Genomic DNA, 17,640 nt, shown 5'->3' with positions numbered 1-17,640 from the left:
CATGCAGCAATCAGGAGAGAGTGTAAAGAGCAGCAGAGCGGAGACAGCCAGTGCCAGCGGGACATTCGGCTGTGTGTGTGTGTGTGACAGACGTCTTCGTGCTCGGGTTTATTCCTTCAGTGGAAGGAGGGCGTTTCCGCCAACTGCTATGTTCCCCAGAATGGGCTAGGGGATGAGGGGAGTAACAATCGAATTAAAACCCAGGAAAAAGGAGGAAGGAACAATATATCAGCAAAATTAAAAGGAATTTATTAACAAACTAAAGCAAAAATGGAACACAAAGCAATTAGGGCCTCGAAGAAACGCCCCCCTGAGGAGCACACAGGAGAGAGACGCACACAGAAAACACAACACTACCGCACGTAACGAACCCAGCCCTAAGCGGACATGCATCCATACATTACATTTACTCCGTTTTCAGTTGTTTTCTTGAGATCTTAACAAATTTATCTTGAGATAACAAAACTGTTTTTCTCGTGATAACGGGATAATTTTCTGTCAATCTAGAAAACAGACCAACAGGCTGCAAACTGTGATGTTACAGAGCAGGACGTGCCATGCTGTCATCGCCCACACTGATGAGGTCAGTTAAGCCTGTTTCTGTTTTTTGTTTTGTGCTTTTGCAGCTCTGAGAATACGAGTTATGATCATCTGACGTTATAGTGGTGCAGCGTTGTTATCTCGAGATAACGAGATAAAACAGTCGAGATCTCAAGAACACAGCTGGAAATTACTCGTTATCACGGGAGTAAATAAAATGTATGGACGCATGTCTGCTTCAGGCTTCCGTAGTTTCCTAAACCTAACTTTGAAGTTTCTGAGCGTAAACCTAACAGATCATTTTATGTTAAACACGTTGAACAAAGAAAGAACAAAAACGTCTCTCAGCGTAACAACGGTAACAGACACTACCTTGTGAGTGTCTCTTGGACACAAAAGGGGAGCGTGAAACAAAGAGTCGTTGTCCGACAACGAGGGATGAGAATGCGTTGGACATTCGAGGGATTAAGAATGGAAAAAAAATGTTTTGTAGGATATCATTCAAACTGTAGTTATTATACTATTTGACAACACATTGGTAGACATCCTATAAACTTATGCAAACTGGAGGTCCTAAGTGGATATTGCTGTGAAGGCAAAGCAGAAGCAGTTATAAGGGCTGGTTCATTTGAAGCAGAGTGAGCGCACCATTTCTGGTTTCCAACGTTGTAAAAAACACGGTTTGCATGGGTCAACTTGGAGTTTATCTCCTAACGATAAGGGATTAATTGACTTTAAATAGCTGTTATCATGGATTCATTCCGCCAGCTGACAATAGGCCAGTGTTTGCAGTCTGACCAGAGAGGTGGGAAAGCAGATGACTCATCACCTGGAGCACTCTTTGAGTCATCTGTATCGATCAACACCCTTATCAAATCCCCACAGACACAACAGTGTATATTACGGTCATTTCGTGCTGCCGGGCAGAAAGAGTCTTGCGTTCTCCGCAGGGAGAGATTCACTTTCTCATTGACAGGAAGGTGAGATGGTAGTTTGGCTGAAGCTGCTGGAGCAGAAATAATTGCCCACATTTATCTGTTTTGTCTCCATGAAAACAGAGCCAGCAGTAATGTTCAGCTAATCGCAGTTGAGCTCAATTAAAAAAACGGCATTGTCACATTAAGCAGAAGCAGAGAGAGTGCGTACATGGCACAGGTTAATGGGCTGTATTCATAATTTAACACTGTATGCTATTACAGAAAACTGATTACAGGCCTGTTCCGGTGATGTCACCAGTCATATCTGTTTGAGGTGTAAATGTTTATAGAGGTTGTCGTGCTTGCAAACAAGAATCTTTTTCAGTTTGTAATTACTTTAAGAGCCTCAGACATCGAAGCAAACCTGGAAAACACATTGAAGGAAGACTTCACAGACGTGCAGGAATGAGCCCCCAACGCGAAACTATTGTACATCTCTGACACAAGATCAGAAACTTGTGTCAGTATTATTTTAATGCAAAAAAAAAAAATACAAGTGTATTGTGATTGAACAGCATGTACGGACCACTGAAGAGCAAAACAGTTGATTTAATGAGCAACACAAACCTTTCTAAATTAAGAGACGAATAAAATACACTTTTAACATCAGGAAATTAAACAATTTACATGGCAGACATTTTCTTCTGATGTCACACTCAGGATGGGAAGCAGAAAATACTTTTGCAAGTAATGAGGCGAAGTTTACAAATCATTATAATTTCACCAATACACGACTGCAAAGACTGTGGGTAGTGAAAATCCATGGGGAAACTGAGCCATATTTGAGGGTGAAACAGGATATTGGACATCCTGTTAGCTAGTTTAAGACAACAGCTAACATAAGCATTCCACCATGTTAGCATTTAAGGCGTTAATTCCTAGCTTGCGTTGTTTAACACTACGATTATTTGCTAGAAAGGGGGAACATAATTCACCTCCTAGCGAACATAAACCTCTTTTCTTTTGGCTTTCTGCCCTCTCAGCCAGTTCAGTGGGTGACACTTAACATGCGGTTTTGCTCTCTTAGTTCAAAGGTCAGATTTTGCATGCGTTCATTTCTACTTTTCAATTGACATAATTATAATTTGACATAGTTTAAAAGTACTTTAGGATCCCAATGCTGCATAGTCTGCCTGTCAGATGTATGAAAGAACGTGCTGACCTCCTCTTCTTAACCTCAAACTGCCCCATGACACATGATTGTGTCAAGTGGCAGCTGATTTGCCTCCTCTCCGTGAACTCTGACCCACACCATTGAAATATCCTCATTTCTGAACCTCTTGAGCATCTCCCTAATCTGATCGAAGAATGAGTGTGGGTTAACGGCAGATTAGCCACATTGTTTAACAGATTGGATTTAAACCTAGGATGTGTTGGAGTCTCTCTCCCTGCTAATCCTGCTCTTTCTCTTCCCTCTCTGGACGCTGAGAGAGCGAGGGAGAGCAGCTCATTCCTCTCTCGTTCTCTCCATCTATAACAGCCTGAGTTGTGACAATTCAATCTGTTCAGCGTCTTCCCGCATGAATTATGGATGAACCCTGCAACCTCTGAATGTGGTGGGGATTTACGCTTTATAACTGCTCCTGCTCGTGTCACAGGCTCAATATGGATTTGAAAGAGGTAGGAAAAAAAATTCAAGGTAATTCACAGCGCATCAAAGCAGTTGAAATGCCAGTATTAATATCCTCTGATGGCAGACCACTGATTCAATCCCCCGGTGCTGAAAGCCATTAGCAGAGCTCATTCAGAGAGGGCCGGGCCGTGACTTCCCTGATAAGCAATTACTGGAGCATCATTCTGTCCCAATGAACTGCTCTGTGAAACCTGCTCCAACAGGTCGAATAAACAGAAAGATTCCATCAAGACTCATCAGAGGGACAACAGGGGTGCCAACATGTTCTCATCCTGAGTCGTCAAACTGATGCTTTGTCACAGCGTTTCATAAAGATGCACGAGGTGGCTTTGGTGTCTGTTTTCTTCCTTTATAATCCGTGCTTCATAAGAACAGTCTGTTTGGTTAGGTTAAAGGTCCTGTGAGGAATTTTAGGTTAGTGGCGATTTTGGCGCCTCCTGTGGACAAAGTGGTCCCTCTTATCGCTTTGCTGATTTTGTCCTGTACATGCTTATGTGGTGGTTTTTAGAAAAGACAGTGTCATCCTGTTTTCTCTAACAGTCATATGTATCACTCACTTTAAATTTTTGCCCTGGAAAATGTAAACAAACACAGTTAAGTTAACCGCTTCATCTGACACCTACCCTCCACCAGCAGTTTCAGCCATCAACAATAACTATAAAGAAAACAATCAGTCTTGTTGCTGATGGTCTGGGTTGCTTTTGTAGGTCATACAGAGTCATCAGAACTAATTTCAGTCTGTTCCATAAGCAGCGAAAAACTCCTCACAGGATCTTTAAGGTACAAAACTGCTTGGTTAATTGAGAATGAAAATAATAAATCACAGGACTAAAAGTCCACCTCTATTCGACCTGAAGCCTGGGCCCTATTTTTTGGTCTAAATGACTCATTGGTTCAAACATTTTTTAAGTTGCTCCAGTAGATTGCTGCAGCTTGCAGGCACGAACAGACTGTAATGGCAAAAGCCCCCAGTCAAAGTGCGTCCACTAAAAGTGCTTACATTTGCGCAGTGACTCAGATTGTTATTCAAAGAGTTGGACAACAGTACTGAACATATCCCTACAGAGATGGATCCTTTTCTAAGGTAAGACGCCTCTTTATATTTTCACGATAAACAGTCATTATGGCTCTTGCAAAGCCACCAGACTCCAGTGGGACAAAAGAAACTGTATTTCTTTCCTTGCAGAACACAGGAGATGTCGTCTACCACGCTCTAAGGGCTAGCTGGTTTTTGTCATTGTGTGGCTTTGGGTTTTGGAGGGTTACGTCTACAGCAGTAGATGAGCAACTCCCATGTTCTGCAAGATAAAGTAACATATAGGGAGAAAGATTACATTGCAGCCATTACCGCCCACCTCATGCAATCTCCTGAAGCAAAACATTATGTACCTATATGGTGTTAAGACCCTGAAATATGGATAAATTGTGCCCACGTTTTATAAAACCACATCCCCCTAAAAGCCCCATAATCGACCCTCTACATAGTGAATTGTAAGCACCCTTAAACCATGACAGGTGCATGAGTTTGGTTTTTGAGTCAATTATTTGTGAATATGGGAGACTGTATGCAATAAGTGGGGCCGTCTGGGAGCAGGGATCAGGGAAGATTATCTGTGTAAGGCTCTGCGATGGGCAGAAAGCACTGCTCTGTTCAGCGGGCACCTGCTCTGCTTTTGCATGACTTTCAGTTGGAATACTTTCTGGTGTAAGCTCTCATTCAGAGTCTAGAGTCAAGCATCTGTGGTGTTAATTAAGAATGGAGTGTGGAGCACAGTGACAATGCACTTTAAAATGCATTAATCATTTCTACTGTCTGTGTCTGCGAGTGTAGCCTCGAGAAACGTTGCATAAGAGGAGAGGAAGGGAGGGGAGGGTGAGGGTGAGAGAAATTTGACAAAATTCTTGACATGGAAGCGGTTATCTGAAGTGTCGCAGCTTTTATCAAGACACAAAAGGAAGAAGTGAACACAAAGAGACTGTGGGATGAGGACAGTGACTCATACTGGAAAGCAGCAGCGACTAAATGACACAGAAGAACTGTCACTACTGGTCTGTTTGAGTTCCTCTGTAAGTGTTACTGTTCAGCAGCTGGAAAAGAGCATTTTACTGCCCTCTTCTGATGGAAGGTTACAGCTTCTTTAAAGCCTTAAGTGTGTTTTCTGAAGTGTGCCCATCTGCACCTGCAATCACACCCAACAGTAATGTCAATAGGTATCACTGGGTAATGGAGTACACCTGTACACCACACCTGTAAAAAGTATTTATTTGTATGTGGTTTGCAGTTTTAAATAAAGCTTGATTTAAAATATCTAAACTGCCTTAAAATACACTAAAAAAATGACAGCGGAAAAGATGTTCACTTGAGTTTTGCATACCAAGAGCCTGTATATCAACATGATGCTTTGTTTCTTACTTGTTACGTGCCTTTACTCAACGAGTATCTCAACATGTTGTTTTGCTAACACAGCAGGATTAAGGCGACTTTATCAGATACTTTATTTTGTGATTTTATTTAATACAAACAGTTAAAAACAAAACAAATGTGACTTTCACTGAATTGTCTCTCCCTCCAAGTCTTATTTCAGAATGATAAACTGCATCAAGTTGGATGAAGAGAATCAGAAGAGCAATGAGAAGTCAGCCAAGTTACCCTTCAAAACAAAAGCTTCTATTCTGCCATTAACAAGAGAGTGAGAACAGGAAGCGGCTATGTCGAACAGAAATGATAGAAAATAACTATGTGACACTGTATTGATTAAATCATTAGGTATGTTGTTATCAAATCTATAAAAACATATGATAATCTCGTCTCAGAGTTCAGTCAAAGAAAACAATGCTCCAGACTGGGAGCTGTGCATAAATTGTAGGCTAGAAACTGTCTTTGACTTTAATTTCACAGCATGTAGAGACAATTGTGCCTCATATTTGCATTGACAGGCAGTGGACCAAAGCTGCCTGCTGATCTCGAGTGTCTTTTTTATGATATAGCTGACCATGTAAGGCATCGTCCATAATTTTGCATAATAGTTGCTCTATTTGCATAGAGGGGCTGTGGTGAGAGAGGTAACTTTTTCAGACATATATGACTGCCTTTGGACGCTGTCAGCGCCAATAAACTACAGGGAAGATACATCTTGTGTTGCCTCTTTATACGATGTTTAGGAAAATGTGTTTTAGATATTTTATAATGTTTGCTTTAATTGTTTCATCTAATTACATTATAGTTTGTTGTTGCCTGGTTCATTAAAAAGAAAGGCGCCCTATGTAATTTCATTTACTGATTTCTGTTTCTAATGTCACATGTTTGAGTCAGATATTATATAATAATATTATATTATATTTAATATCTTAACTCAGATAGATGTTTCAGCGCTGTGAACACCGGCATGCGTTGCTTTGCATAAAGGAAATTTCAATTACTGAGAACTGAGATTTCAATAGGATGAACAATGATTGGCATTGTGAATGCATATAAAAAAGACATGTTTGTTGTTGTGCTATTTGCTTGTTGGGAATTGTTAAGGAACCTCCAGAGTGTCACGTTGTCCTGTTACTTTAAATATTAACTGACTGAACGCAGCATCAGTTGAACGCTCTTCTAAAATTGTAGGCTACTTGAGAAAAGCTAAGTCGTTTTATTTTGAAAGTCGTGACCGGACGTGGCGTGTGCTCGGGTATTTGAACGAGCTTGAGAGCAGTCTCTCCCCTCAGTCAGAGTGAAAGTTGTCTCTGCTCGGGAAAGCAGGGAGCCGGGACTCGCTAGTTTCCACCGCCGCTGCTTCTCACGCTTTCTCCAGGAGAGATGAGGCGGAAGGAGAAGAGGCTGCTGCAGTTCGCCGGGCTGCTCATAGCGGCTCTTCTTTTCCTCCCTAACGTCGGGCTGTGGTCTTTGTACCGAGACCGAGTGTTCGACAACTCGCCCAGCACAGTGGACGGTCCGGGCGGCATCCTCTCTGTACAGGTAAGAACAGCTATGTTATAATACTCCTCATAAACTTGGGTCCTAGCGTCTTCAGGGAGCTTTATTAATCTTAACTGTCTCAACAAGGAACGCGACAATCGTAGACAAAGAGCACACTCAGAGGACTTCACGACAGAAACAGAAATCAGTTCAGACGGGAGGAGAATGTGATCTGTCCGCCGGCGTTACACCAGCTGCAGAGTCAGGACCATGGAGAGCGCCTTGGTACTCTCCGGTCTGCTCCGGTTCAGCACCATGGCCAGCGCTGATACTTAGGCGTACAGAACAAGCATTCTCATCTCTGGAAATGTCCAATCACTTGAAGCAGCTTTATATTTTATTGGTTGAAAAAGCTTTCGGTGGAAATCTGGAGGACTGAAGCAGTAATTCTGAGACTCCCAGACTCCTCTGCTCTGCAGCCATTTGAGCTGTTAGATACATAACAGAAGAGCAGAAGCAAACTATCAGGGTGATCTGTTGGTGTTGGGTGTAGCATGTCTGATTTTCTTTTATGATAAGCAGTTATAGATGGTTTCATTTGGACATAAATTATACTACAGCCCTTTCTGTAGCTGTTGCTTCAGAGCACACCTTGGGGGACCACTGGTTATTTGCACTATTGATTATTGTGGACATGAAATATCTAAGAAGAATGATAATGATAACCAGCCACCGCATTTAAAATAAGTCATATGAAATGGAGTTTTGGAGAAATTGGGAGAAGCTGCAAATAGCAAATCTTTTGCTTTTAAAATCAATGTATTGTAATTTTTGTGATGAATAACTTAAATGCTAGTCCTCCAATTGACCAAAAAGAAATATCTAGTCTATATAAGCCAATGATGGAGTACTTTGCATCTCTTTCACAGCATGCATGATCTGTCTCCCTGCAGCCAATAGATGCTCTGATTAAAATATTAATAGCAGTAATTATAAGTTTGTTTTAAAGGCATTTTTCAAACTGCTGTACATCGGGAAAGGAGAAACATGTATGTAAAAACAAGACAAAGAATGAAGGTTAAGAGAAAGTGTTTATTCTTTAACACTTGCAACATCTTAAGGATCATCGACATCGCATGAAGTTGCCGTATCTGTGGTATCTGCTTACACTGAATGTGTGAGAGGAAATGCCACCCGGAGTTTCAAATCGAATCCACAATCAAAGCATGAAACATCCACGTTTCCACTTTAAATGAGCTCAAAGTGATAAAGACCTGCATCATTGTCATTTGTCTAAATACAGATTCATCAGTTTTGGTGAAACTAGTGTTATTAAAAGCAGGATATGTATCACAATGTGACAGTCGGTGTGATATCTTACTCCATCACACTGGTGATCAATTATCATGCAGCAGGATCAGACAAAGATTCCCCACCATGTGTTTCTTCTTATTGACGGATGCATCGATTTTCCAGTTTCCCTCTTACTGTTTCAGATGAGCAGATGAGAGAAAAAGATGAGAGCAAGTGAGGGAATTGATCATAAGGTTTCCTGACCGACTCGCTGTCTAGTTAACTGCAGCGAAGCGTCTGTCTGTTCCTGACTGGTATTAATTCCTCTCAGTGTCACTGCATCACACTTCATGCCTCATTTGTTGTTTTCCCTTTTTAAGAAAACACAGTTTTTTGTATTGCTGCTGTGAAAATCAGTATTCTCTTCATATTTCTAAGCCTTTCCATTATACGAGTCGTCAGTCACTTACTTGCCTGTGGTGTAAATCTCTTGCCTTTGTCACACATTGTTAAAATGAAACTACGCTGCTCTTGTAAACTTATTTCCATCAGGTGTGTTGTGCTTTTTGTGGAACAAACTTAATTTGAAATCAACCTCAGAGAATATTTTGCATAGATTGCTTGATGCACTTTAAGATTTCAACAACATAAAGGCTAATTATGTAATATACCATACTTTGAAAAAAGAATAGAGTTTCTTGTTAATATGATGAGGGAGTATTAAAAGAATTTGTATCAATTTAGTTGAAATTGAGTTCAATACTTCGCAAGTTGTCGACTAAGGAAAAAAGGTGAAATAATGAGAGCTTCCTATTCATATTAGAATAGTTAGATTTGACTCTGTGGTATTTAGGCATATAATGGGTGGAGCAGGATCATCCTGGTATGTTATAAAGTACGCTATGTGTCAGGGCTGATATCAGCTGGACTCGTATTACAACATCAAATATTATACAGCAACAAAGTCTGCAGACGGAGGAAGTAGTCAGCAGGGAACAGACACTGTTCGATCTCTGGCTCCTCTTGTCTACACGTCGAAGAGTCCTTGGTCCAGACACTGAACCTTAAATTGCTCCCGATGGTTGTGGACCTTGTGTGGTAGCTCACTGATACAGTGCACTGCATGCACAGAAATACAGACGGTTAAAAGATGTAGTAGGAGGAGAGGGCTCTCTGATGGCAAGGTGAAGCGGAAACATATTCAATAAAGTGTACACTAAAAATGATATTGATTTTTTTAGTGGGGCTTTATTTAAGTGGCTCGAATACATTTTGCTCCAGACCCGTCTACAGCTGTTCATAGCTTTGAGGTCTCCGGTAGATTCAAACAGGCGCTGTGCTGACGACCGTCTACTGTAGAATTAGACTCTTTATCTGATTGTCCGAATGCTGTGAATGCAGGGCGCTCGTTTTCAGCTGAAACAAATGTTGCATGCCGAGTGTGAGTGATGGTGCCTGTACATGAAATGATTTTTCTTATTCATTGCATTTCAAAGAGTCTCCTGCAACGTGTCTGTTTGTGGGTGCTTCTTCTTTAGCTGTATTTTCTTGTATTGGAGTTTGAAAGAAACATATGACATTAGTGTGCAATTATGTGCTTTGTGAGAACGGAAGGCTCTTCTAGCATGCATGGACTGAAAAACTGCAGTATGTAATCATGCAGTGCTCAGCTTTGTCCTCTTTTAACGTCTTAAATATCACAAACTCCTTCACGAGGCAGCAAGCATTCGTCTTCTGTACTTTTTTCTAGTAAACTTTTAATAGCAGGAGACAAATGGAGCGGAGGACAAATGAGGTAAAAGGAAGAAACAAAATGAGTGCCTGTGTTTGAATGCTCCCTGTGGGCTCTTGTGGCTTCACTGAAGTAGATAAAAATCAATACTCTTATCCCATTCAGCCTTTTCCCACATAAGTCTTGTTAGAGACATTTGTAGCGGATATTTTCTTCCTCTTGTTGCTTCTCTCCGCTTCACTTGTCGACGACACAGTGCTTAAATTATCAGAATAAGATCAGAGCAGATTAAATACGAACAAAAGGAGCTACAGTCTCATTCATAGAACATCTCCCTGGCTGATGTTTGAGATAACATAGAATATAAATGAACAACATTCCAACATATTGTTTTTTAAACATATATTTACCCGGGGAGGAGGAGGAGGAGGCTTTTCTTCAGCAGCGTCCTGGTTCACGTTTATTTGAATGCACTTTTCGCAACATGTTTTCTGCTGTTTGCCTTCAGGCTTTTGAGCTTCCAGGAATTTGCAGTTTGTGATTCTTTCATGCTCCGTCAGGGAGAACTGCAGCATTAGTGCGTTTAGATTCACAGCAGGTGTGATGGATTTGAACAGAAACAGCCAGTCAGGCCAAACAAGTGTCAAAAAGCATCCAAACATCAGCTGAAACTTCTTAAACACCCCTGCCGTTTAATCCACTTCTTAATCCACCACTGACCCACAAACTCAGTGTGTTCACAAACTCTCTCATATTAATAAGCACATCATCTGGACATAGGTCTGAAACTCAGCCAACAGCATTTGCAAATATATTGGCTGAGCAGCAATTGTATAATGACAGTGGCTGTCTCCTACAAAGCAGCAGGCTTTAGTGTTCTTATATACACCTACAGAGGAGCAGTATATACAGCTTTTTCCAAAGTATTCCTTCAAGGGCAAAGCAGCAGCAGCAGCAGCAGTTGAGGTTGGAGAGACTATAACCGCGGGCGGGACGGAGTGTAGACCTGGATGAGGGCGTTCAGGTAGGCAGGAGCCATTTTTTAAAAATATTTTGTAAGCAAGCAACAGGGTTTTGACTTTGATGCATCTCCACTGTCTTAAGAGCATTTATACTGGGTCACCTGACTTCCCAAAGGATTTGTGTGTCCATCAGAAAAAATGATTCTTATTGAATTTCCGAACAAACAAAATGAAGCACAGAATCTCATTGTGCAGGTACTGGCTGCTGTTCCATACCTGGTCTGTTCTCTGTTTTGGAATAATCAGCAGCCTTTTACTCTCCCATCAGATCAGACCAATCGCTGAAGAGACGCATACACCTGTCGCTCTCTTCAAGCCCTTCTCCAAGTAATGGAAGTGTGGTTTGTGCTGAAAGAAGAAAAGTCACAGGTGGGAGGAAGAATAATTAGCTGACTGAAAAGAACTCATCATTGAGAGTGTTATACTTCAAACCAAATCCCTTCAGTTGTTGCGTCCACAGATCGAGTTCTGTCCAGGTGGGTGAAATGTTTGAATATTTCAGCCCAAACCGAGTCGAGCAGCACTTTTTGGGTGCCGTGTGTGAATCTGAGTCTAACTTCAATTATAAGATTGTAAAAAAATAAAAAGAAGTGAAGAAGGAAAAAGCTGGTTTTGCTGGTTCTTATTTAAAAAGTCAAAATGCCTAGGGGCCAACCGATTCTAATATTTATGAACCAGTGCAGCTAAATGCCTTTCAGCAGCACACTGACAGCCTTTTGTGTTAAACTAATTTATTTGCTCCTCCTAACCATACTGAGCATTGATCGCTGTAGTAATGGGAAGGAGCGACTTGTCTCTCCTCCTCAGCACAGCTCAGGCCCGGCAGAGCAGCGTCAGCCTGCTGGAGATGGGGAGATGTGCAGAATGTAGGGGTGCTGGGAGGAGGATCAGGCGAGACTGTGGAGGCCACATCTGTCCTAAAGTATCCCCATGTTGAATTGAGCCAAGCTCTGAAGCAACAGGATGAGTCACTCCTCTGTAGCCTGAATTCTGCTGACAGAGAGACATTCACAGAGAGGGAGCCAGCAGACTGCAGGGCTGACACTGCTGCTGCCTGTCATGTGACTTTGAGCTTTATTTGTAGCTCTGAAAACATGATGCTGACACAGAGATCAGCCTGTTCTCATTCACCGTTTGTACTACAGAAAAAGAATAATGCACAATAATTTAAATATAACAGCAGTAATAAGCCAGCTCTCTAACTAAAACACTTTTTAATTCATAGTTAGATTACATCAGGGGGCGAGAGAGATCTCTGGTGTTGGATGAGAGTAGTCTGAGTTTTATTATCCACCAGTCTTTCAGTGGGCACTGGCTATAAGCAGGAACACTCCGTGTAAAGAGCAAAAGAAACGTAAGGCATCAGCCACAATGCATTCCCAGGATCCATCAGCTATCATCTGACGAGGATTTAGCTTTTTATTAATGCTTTTTAACATGCAGCTAACAAAGCGGTCATAGACGTCGCCTCTCAACTCCAACTCCACTCTCGCCTCTCAAGTTTCTTGTCGGACTGTAAACGTCTGCAAAGTGTGGAAAAGGAAGGAAGGAAGGAAGGAAGGTATACTTTATCAATCCCTGAGATTCAGACATGCACTAACAGGATGCCATGTACATGCGCCCGAGCAGTGGGGGATTCGGTGCCTTTCTCAAGGTCTTCCCTTAGACGGTAAGTATGACGAAGACGAAAGACAAACATGGCGACAAGAAAAATAAGGCAAGAGGCTTTATCGTCGCAATGTCGTTTAGAAATCGCATCAAAATACATGAAATGTAAAGATGACACTTGAGTTTTCCGTTGCAGGGTGCAGCAAAGAAAAACGATCAACTAATACAAAGATAGCAGAAATAGAAGGTGACTGTAGTTGTATCAACCATACGGGATATGAGTTGTTTCCCTATCTTTATTCAAGAGCCTGTTTTTTTTTCATTTTGAGAGCATGACTTATTGTAATACTTTCCCTCAAAAACCTGCTCTTGTGCTCAAATACCCCCTGTTTGTGCTTGCACTCAAATATATTGTTGCTTGCACAAATTTCCCGTGCAAAAACTGCTGATGATGAATATCACGTGATATGATGCGAGTAAAGTTTTGCTGTTCCTCAAGTCAGAAATTAACCTGGCTGTTTTTGTCTCAGCTCAAATGAATGTTGAAGGAAGTGGTGTGTGCTCCACTCTTTGCTTTGGAGCTGTTGTGTGCAGCCTGTGCAGATCAGGCAGCTGTGGGGGCTGACAGTGTCGCCTCTCTGTCAGCCTCGCCCGCAGGAACAGGACAGGATGCCATTCGTTGAGCTGCTAACACCACGGCTCAGCACTTAATGGCCACCGTACAGTACTGCTGTCTCTCTCCAACACGTTAATAAGGACCTATTTGAACAGCTCACATGGTTTACGACAGGATCCAGTGCAGGTTGTGATCCCAGCATTGCCAACACAGCTGTAAATTACCAGTCACCATACTTTGAAGTATGGGGAAATTGTAGGCAAACTGTCGACTACACGAGGATGTACCACAGATAAAGTGAACTAAATGTTTTCAATTGGTTGTTTAGTAACAGTAGTCAGCAGATAGTGTCAGCTCAGGGTCAAGTGCACTGGCTCTGAAAAAGCCCTGCATTGAATGAAGCTCCCATTTTATGCAATGCTACCTCAACGTCTCATGACAGCTTCACTTCACGAGTTAGTTTGTAAGTCAACAGACAACTGAATTCACTAAAATGTAACCTGGTTATTCTGCACATTCAGAATCATTACAGCTTCTGCTGTTAGCATTGTCGTTAACGCTTGACTATGTGTGCACATGTGAAACTTATTTTGTGATTACTATTGTCAGTTAGTATTTCTCTTTAACAAAGAAATCCCAAACTCAAACCATTTTCTGACGATGGTACTAAAGGAAAAATCTGTAGTTTTCATACAGGAACTAAATCTTTGGTAGAAAGTAGTCCAGCTGCAGAGTCCAGCTAGCAGGACAGCAGATGGATTATATCATGTCGACATGGTTTCAAGTCAGCTAACAGCTCCATTCAAAAAGTTGTAAACGATACCTCAAGTAACTTCAATCACTTGGTCACAACTTTGTATCATCGTCCCTGCACTCGCACGCAGCCTTGCAGCATCCTGAGAGTTTTATATAATTCAGTCGGCTTGAACCAAACTTGACGTCAGCAATTCGTAACAGGATTTGCAGGAGTTAATCTCACCCCTCCCTCTCCCACCTCTAGCAAACAAAAACTTCAGCAGCATTTACATAAGTTTAAGTTCAGTTATCTGCATGTTTTCAAGCTGTATACCAAAAAGTGCCATTAATAACCTCTAAGCTGTTTATGTGCTCTCTGCAGTCGGCTGTTAGCGGCTGATAGCAGGGCTGCTTTTAGCTGGAGGTGTGTTTGTGCGTAGCTGTGGTGCTCGCCCTCCTCACTGTGTGTTTGTGAGGTTCCTTCTGTACTTTGTGCCGCGTACAACAGGCTGCAAATCATCCCTATTAATGTGTAGCTTTTGGTGTGTGCTTCATGAATGTTTCTCTTTGCTGTTGTTGTGGGTTTGTTTACTATGTTTTTATGTACTCAGATGTTTTTTGCAGATGCAAGGCCTGAAAGCTGAAATGCAAAGGAGTGCTGCAGAGAGAGAGAGCAGAAGTTTTCTCTGTAGCCAACGATTTGCCTTATTATGAAACCTTCACATGAAGCCCAAATGTGATTGTTCAACTTCTCTTTTCAAAGCTATTCCTTCACTCCTCTGGCCTCAGGCTGTCAGTCTTTAACCCATAACCATGAAGGTGCCAAACCTCTTTATCTTCATTTAGTACTGTTGCTGTACAAAGGGGCCCTTTCTGTGTGGAGTCTGCATGTTCTCCCCGTGCATGCGTGGGTTCCCTCCAGGTACTCCGGCTTCCTCCCACAGTCCAAACACATGCTCGTTAGGTTCATTGGTAATTCTAACATTGCAAGCATGAGCGTGAAAGGCTGTCGGTGTCTATCTGTCAGCCCTGTGATTGACTGGCGTTCAGTCCAGAGTGAAATCCCACCTCTCGCCCAATGACAGCTGGGATGGGCTCCAGCCTCCCACACCATGAGTGGTATAGATAATGGATGGATGGATGGAAGTTCACTGTTTATCAATCCTTCAATTCAACCTGAAGAGCAACCAAATCAAACTGTCCTCACCTTCTCAAACCAGATCTCCGTAAAAAAGATAAGGTGTTTAAATGAGTTGTTTAGTGTCCTCTTCCCGCACAATTGGAGAACTATCATATTATATACAACGTTCGTATTTTTCAGTAATCACTTTCTACCTCTTTGTCCTTGTTTGTAATTTGTAAACGCTTTCACAACCGTTCCTTTCTCATGGCTGAAAAGTGAAGCCTTTCTCTGTAAGTGCTTCTCTCTGACTGAAAAAAGGAAAAACACCGGGTGCACAGAACATTCTGAAAGAGCAGCTGCACTTCGCCTGCCTCGTGGTGCTGCTCCTCGCTCTCGGTGAAGTAAAGCAGTCCTCCATCTTCACTTTGACATAATTTACATCAAAAAGGAGGCAACGCTTTGATCTAGATTGATTTTATTAATATTAATCTTCTCTGGCCGTGTCATGTAAACAGCAGGCGGTCCAAACATTGCAACACATTTATAAGACCAGTGTTCACAATATAATCCATCCGTATCTCAGCAGAGGATCTGAGCCCGCAGGAGGCAGAGGACTCCCAGAGTCCTGGCCTCTCTGTGGTCCTCTGCCAGCTCTCTCCCTCTCAGCGGGACTCGGGATAATGACTCCTTTTGGAGGATAATGGAGTATGCAGTGGCCTTGCTGAGCCCCTCTCTGAGGGGGGGTTTGGAGTGCCTCGCTGCAGGAGCCTTTGCCTGGGGGTCTTCTGCCTCCAGCTCATGTCTGGCTCAGACAGGATGGAGAATGGACGCCTGGAGCGATTTGCATCTGTTTCATCAAAGGACTGCGCTGCCCGGAGGACTGTTTCTGCTCCTGTGACACATGCTTCCCCGAAGCGATGACTACATGTTGCAGTAGCTTGATGGTAGTTTAACTACATTCATACGTGCATAATGATGCTTTTTTTATTACCATCTTCTAATAGTTGTCTTCTGAAACGACACAATTTTGTGCTATAAAAGGGAATTTAGGGAATAAAAGATTTCTCTCTTGGGTAGCTTTGCTGTAATTCCAATTCCAGCATTTCCAGCTGTTGTTTTGACTTGTGAATAGCCAGTCATGAAGATTAGTCATCTGACCCTCTAGCCCGGCCTCTCTCTGACTGAACTGAAGCCAGAGTAGGTCAGTTAGTGCACGCTGAACTTTCTTGTTCTTAGAAGAAGCAGCGAGGGATTTGTGAGCCTCCGGCACAGATTGACTTGTCTGTGAAGCGGCTGAAGGTGGAGGAGGAGGAACAGAGGGATGAGGTGAAACGGAAAAGACAGGTAATTGTGTCTCTGGGGGTTTTGAGGTGGATCTGTCTGATCTGACAGAACAGGAAGGATTAGAAAAAAAAAGAACAGAGAAGTTTCCCTTCTCTGGAGGAGAGGAAACAGAAATGGGAAGTATTGACCCATGGTGGTCTGAGTCGTCCTCCTCAGAGAAAGAATGGGCAGCTCTGTTCTTATCAGACTTACTGCACTGCTGGTAATACTAGCTTCTCCACTACACCAAACAAAGGAAGTTCAATAGCAGTGCTCTATCGCTCCTTTTTCACTCCTCATCTTCGTTCGGCTCAGCAGATCTAAAAGCCACAAAAAAAAGTATAGCTTTTGTTCCATAGTTGGAGCCGGACAGAAGAACGTTATGGCAACTTGCAGAAGTGCAACAACCTCTGAGTGATCAGCTGCTCGCAAAGGGGGTCAGAGTTATGTTTCATGTTTACTTTATAAACCTTTTTTATTTACTGTCGTGCAGCAGAGTCAACGATCATTCCCTAAACTTAACCAAGTAAACAAAGTTTAACTATAGTGCTGTTAAATCTTAAAACTCATGTTTCCAACAGGGATGTGTGCTGGCTTTATGAAGGCACTGACAAATGAGGGTTGTCAAATTTATAAACTGCTTCTAAAAGGCATGCACAGGTTGTATTTTTATTCCATTCATTTGGATGATTTTTCGGGGAAAAGGGACGATGTTCTCATAATCCACTAGTATTGATCCTCAATTTGATGCACTTTTTTGTTGCTTCCTCTTACATCCCAAGAGCAATCATTGAAGGAAAGGAAAAAAGTCGCGGGACTTAAAAAAGTCTTTCCAATTATTTCATTTGGTGTCTTCCTGCTGTTTATAGCTAAAACTATCCAGCATGTTGCACGAGAATGAAACGTTTAACAATGACAACAATGTGATGTGATCCTCTCCTCTCATCAACGCTGTCCTATCAATCCTATGGTCCAAGGATCCTATGACACAGTACCTTGTATGGAGGCATACCCGTGAAATCAAGTGTTAAATGAAATGACACAAATTGGGGGGCTGTGGCTCAGTGGTAGAGTCAGTCGTCTCTCAATCGGAAGGTTGGCAGTTCAATCCCTGACGGCTACAGTCTACATGTCAAA

At 42.2% G+C, this 17,640-nt stretch overlaps 1 protein-coding gene across 1 annotated transcript in view; it reads left to right on the top strand.

The window, feature by feature from the left end:
• The first annotated feature begins 6,952 nt into the window (after positions 1-6,952).
• Positions 6,953-17,640, top strand: part of LOC138598501 (polypeptide N-acetylgalactosaminyltransferase 10-like) — a 63,546-nt gene continuing 52,858 nt past the window's right edge. The window contains exon 1 of the mRNA XM_069670298.1: positions 6,953-7,111. Coding sequence (XP_069526399.1) covers positions 6,953-7,111 — 159 coding nt within the window. The remainder of the gene's footprint in view (positions 7,112-17,640) is intronic.

Source organism: Semicossyphus pulcher, unplaced genomic scaffold, assembly GCF_022749685.1.
Source record: "Semicossyphus pulcher isolate SPU_LCO1_2020_fin unplaced genomic scaffold, fSemPul1.0.p SCAF_10, whole genome shotgun sequence".
NCBI lineage: Eukaryota > Metazoa > Chordata > Actinopteri > Labriformes > Labridae > Semicossyphus > Semicossyphus pulcher.
The sequence above is the reverse complement of the archived record's forward strand: the minus strand, read 5'-3'. Positions and strand labels throughout refer to the sequence as shown.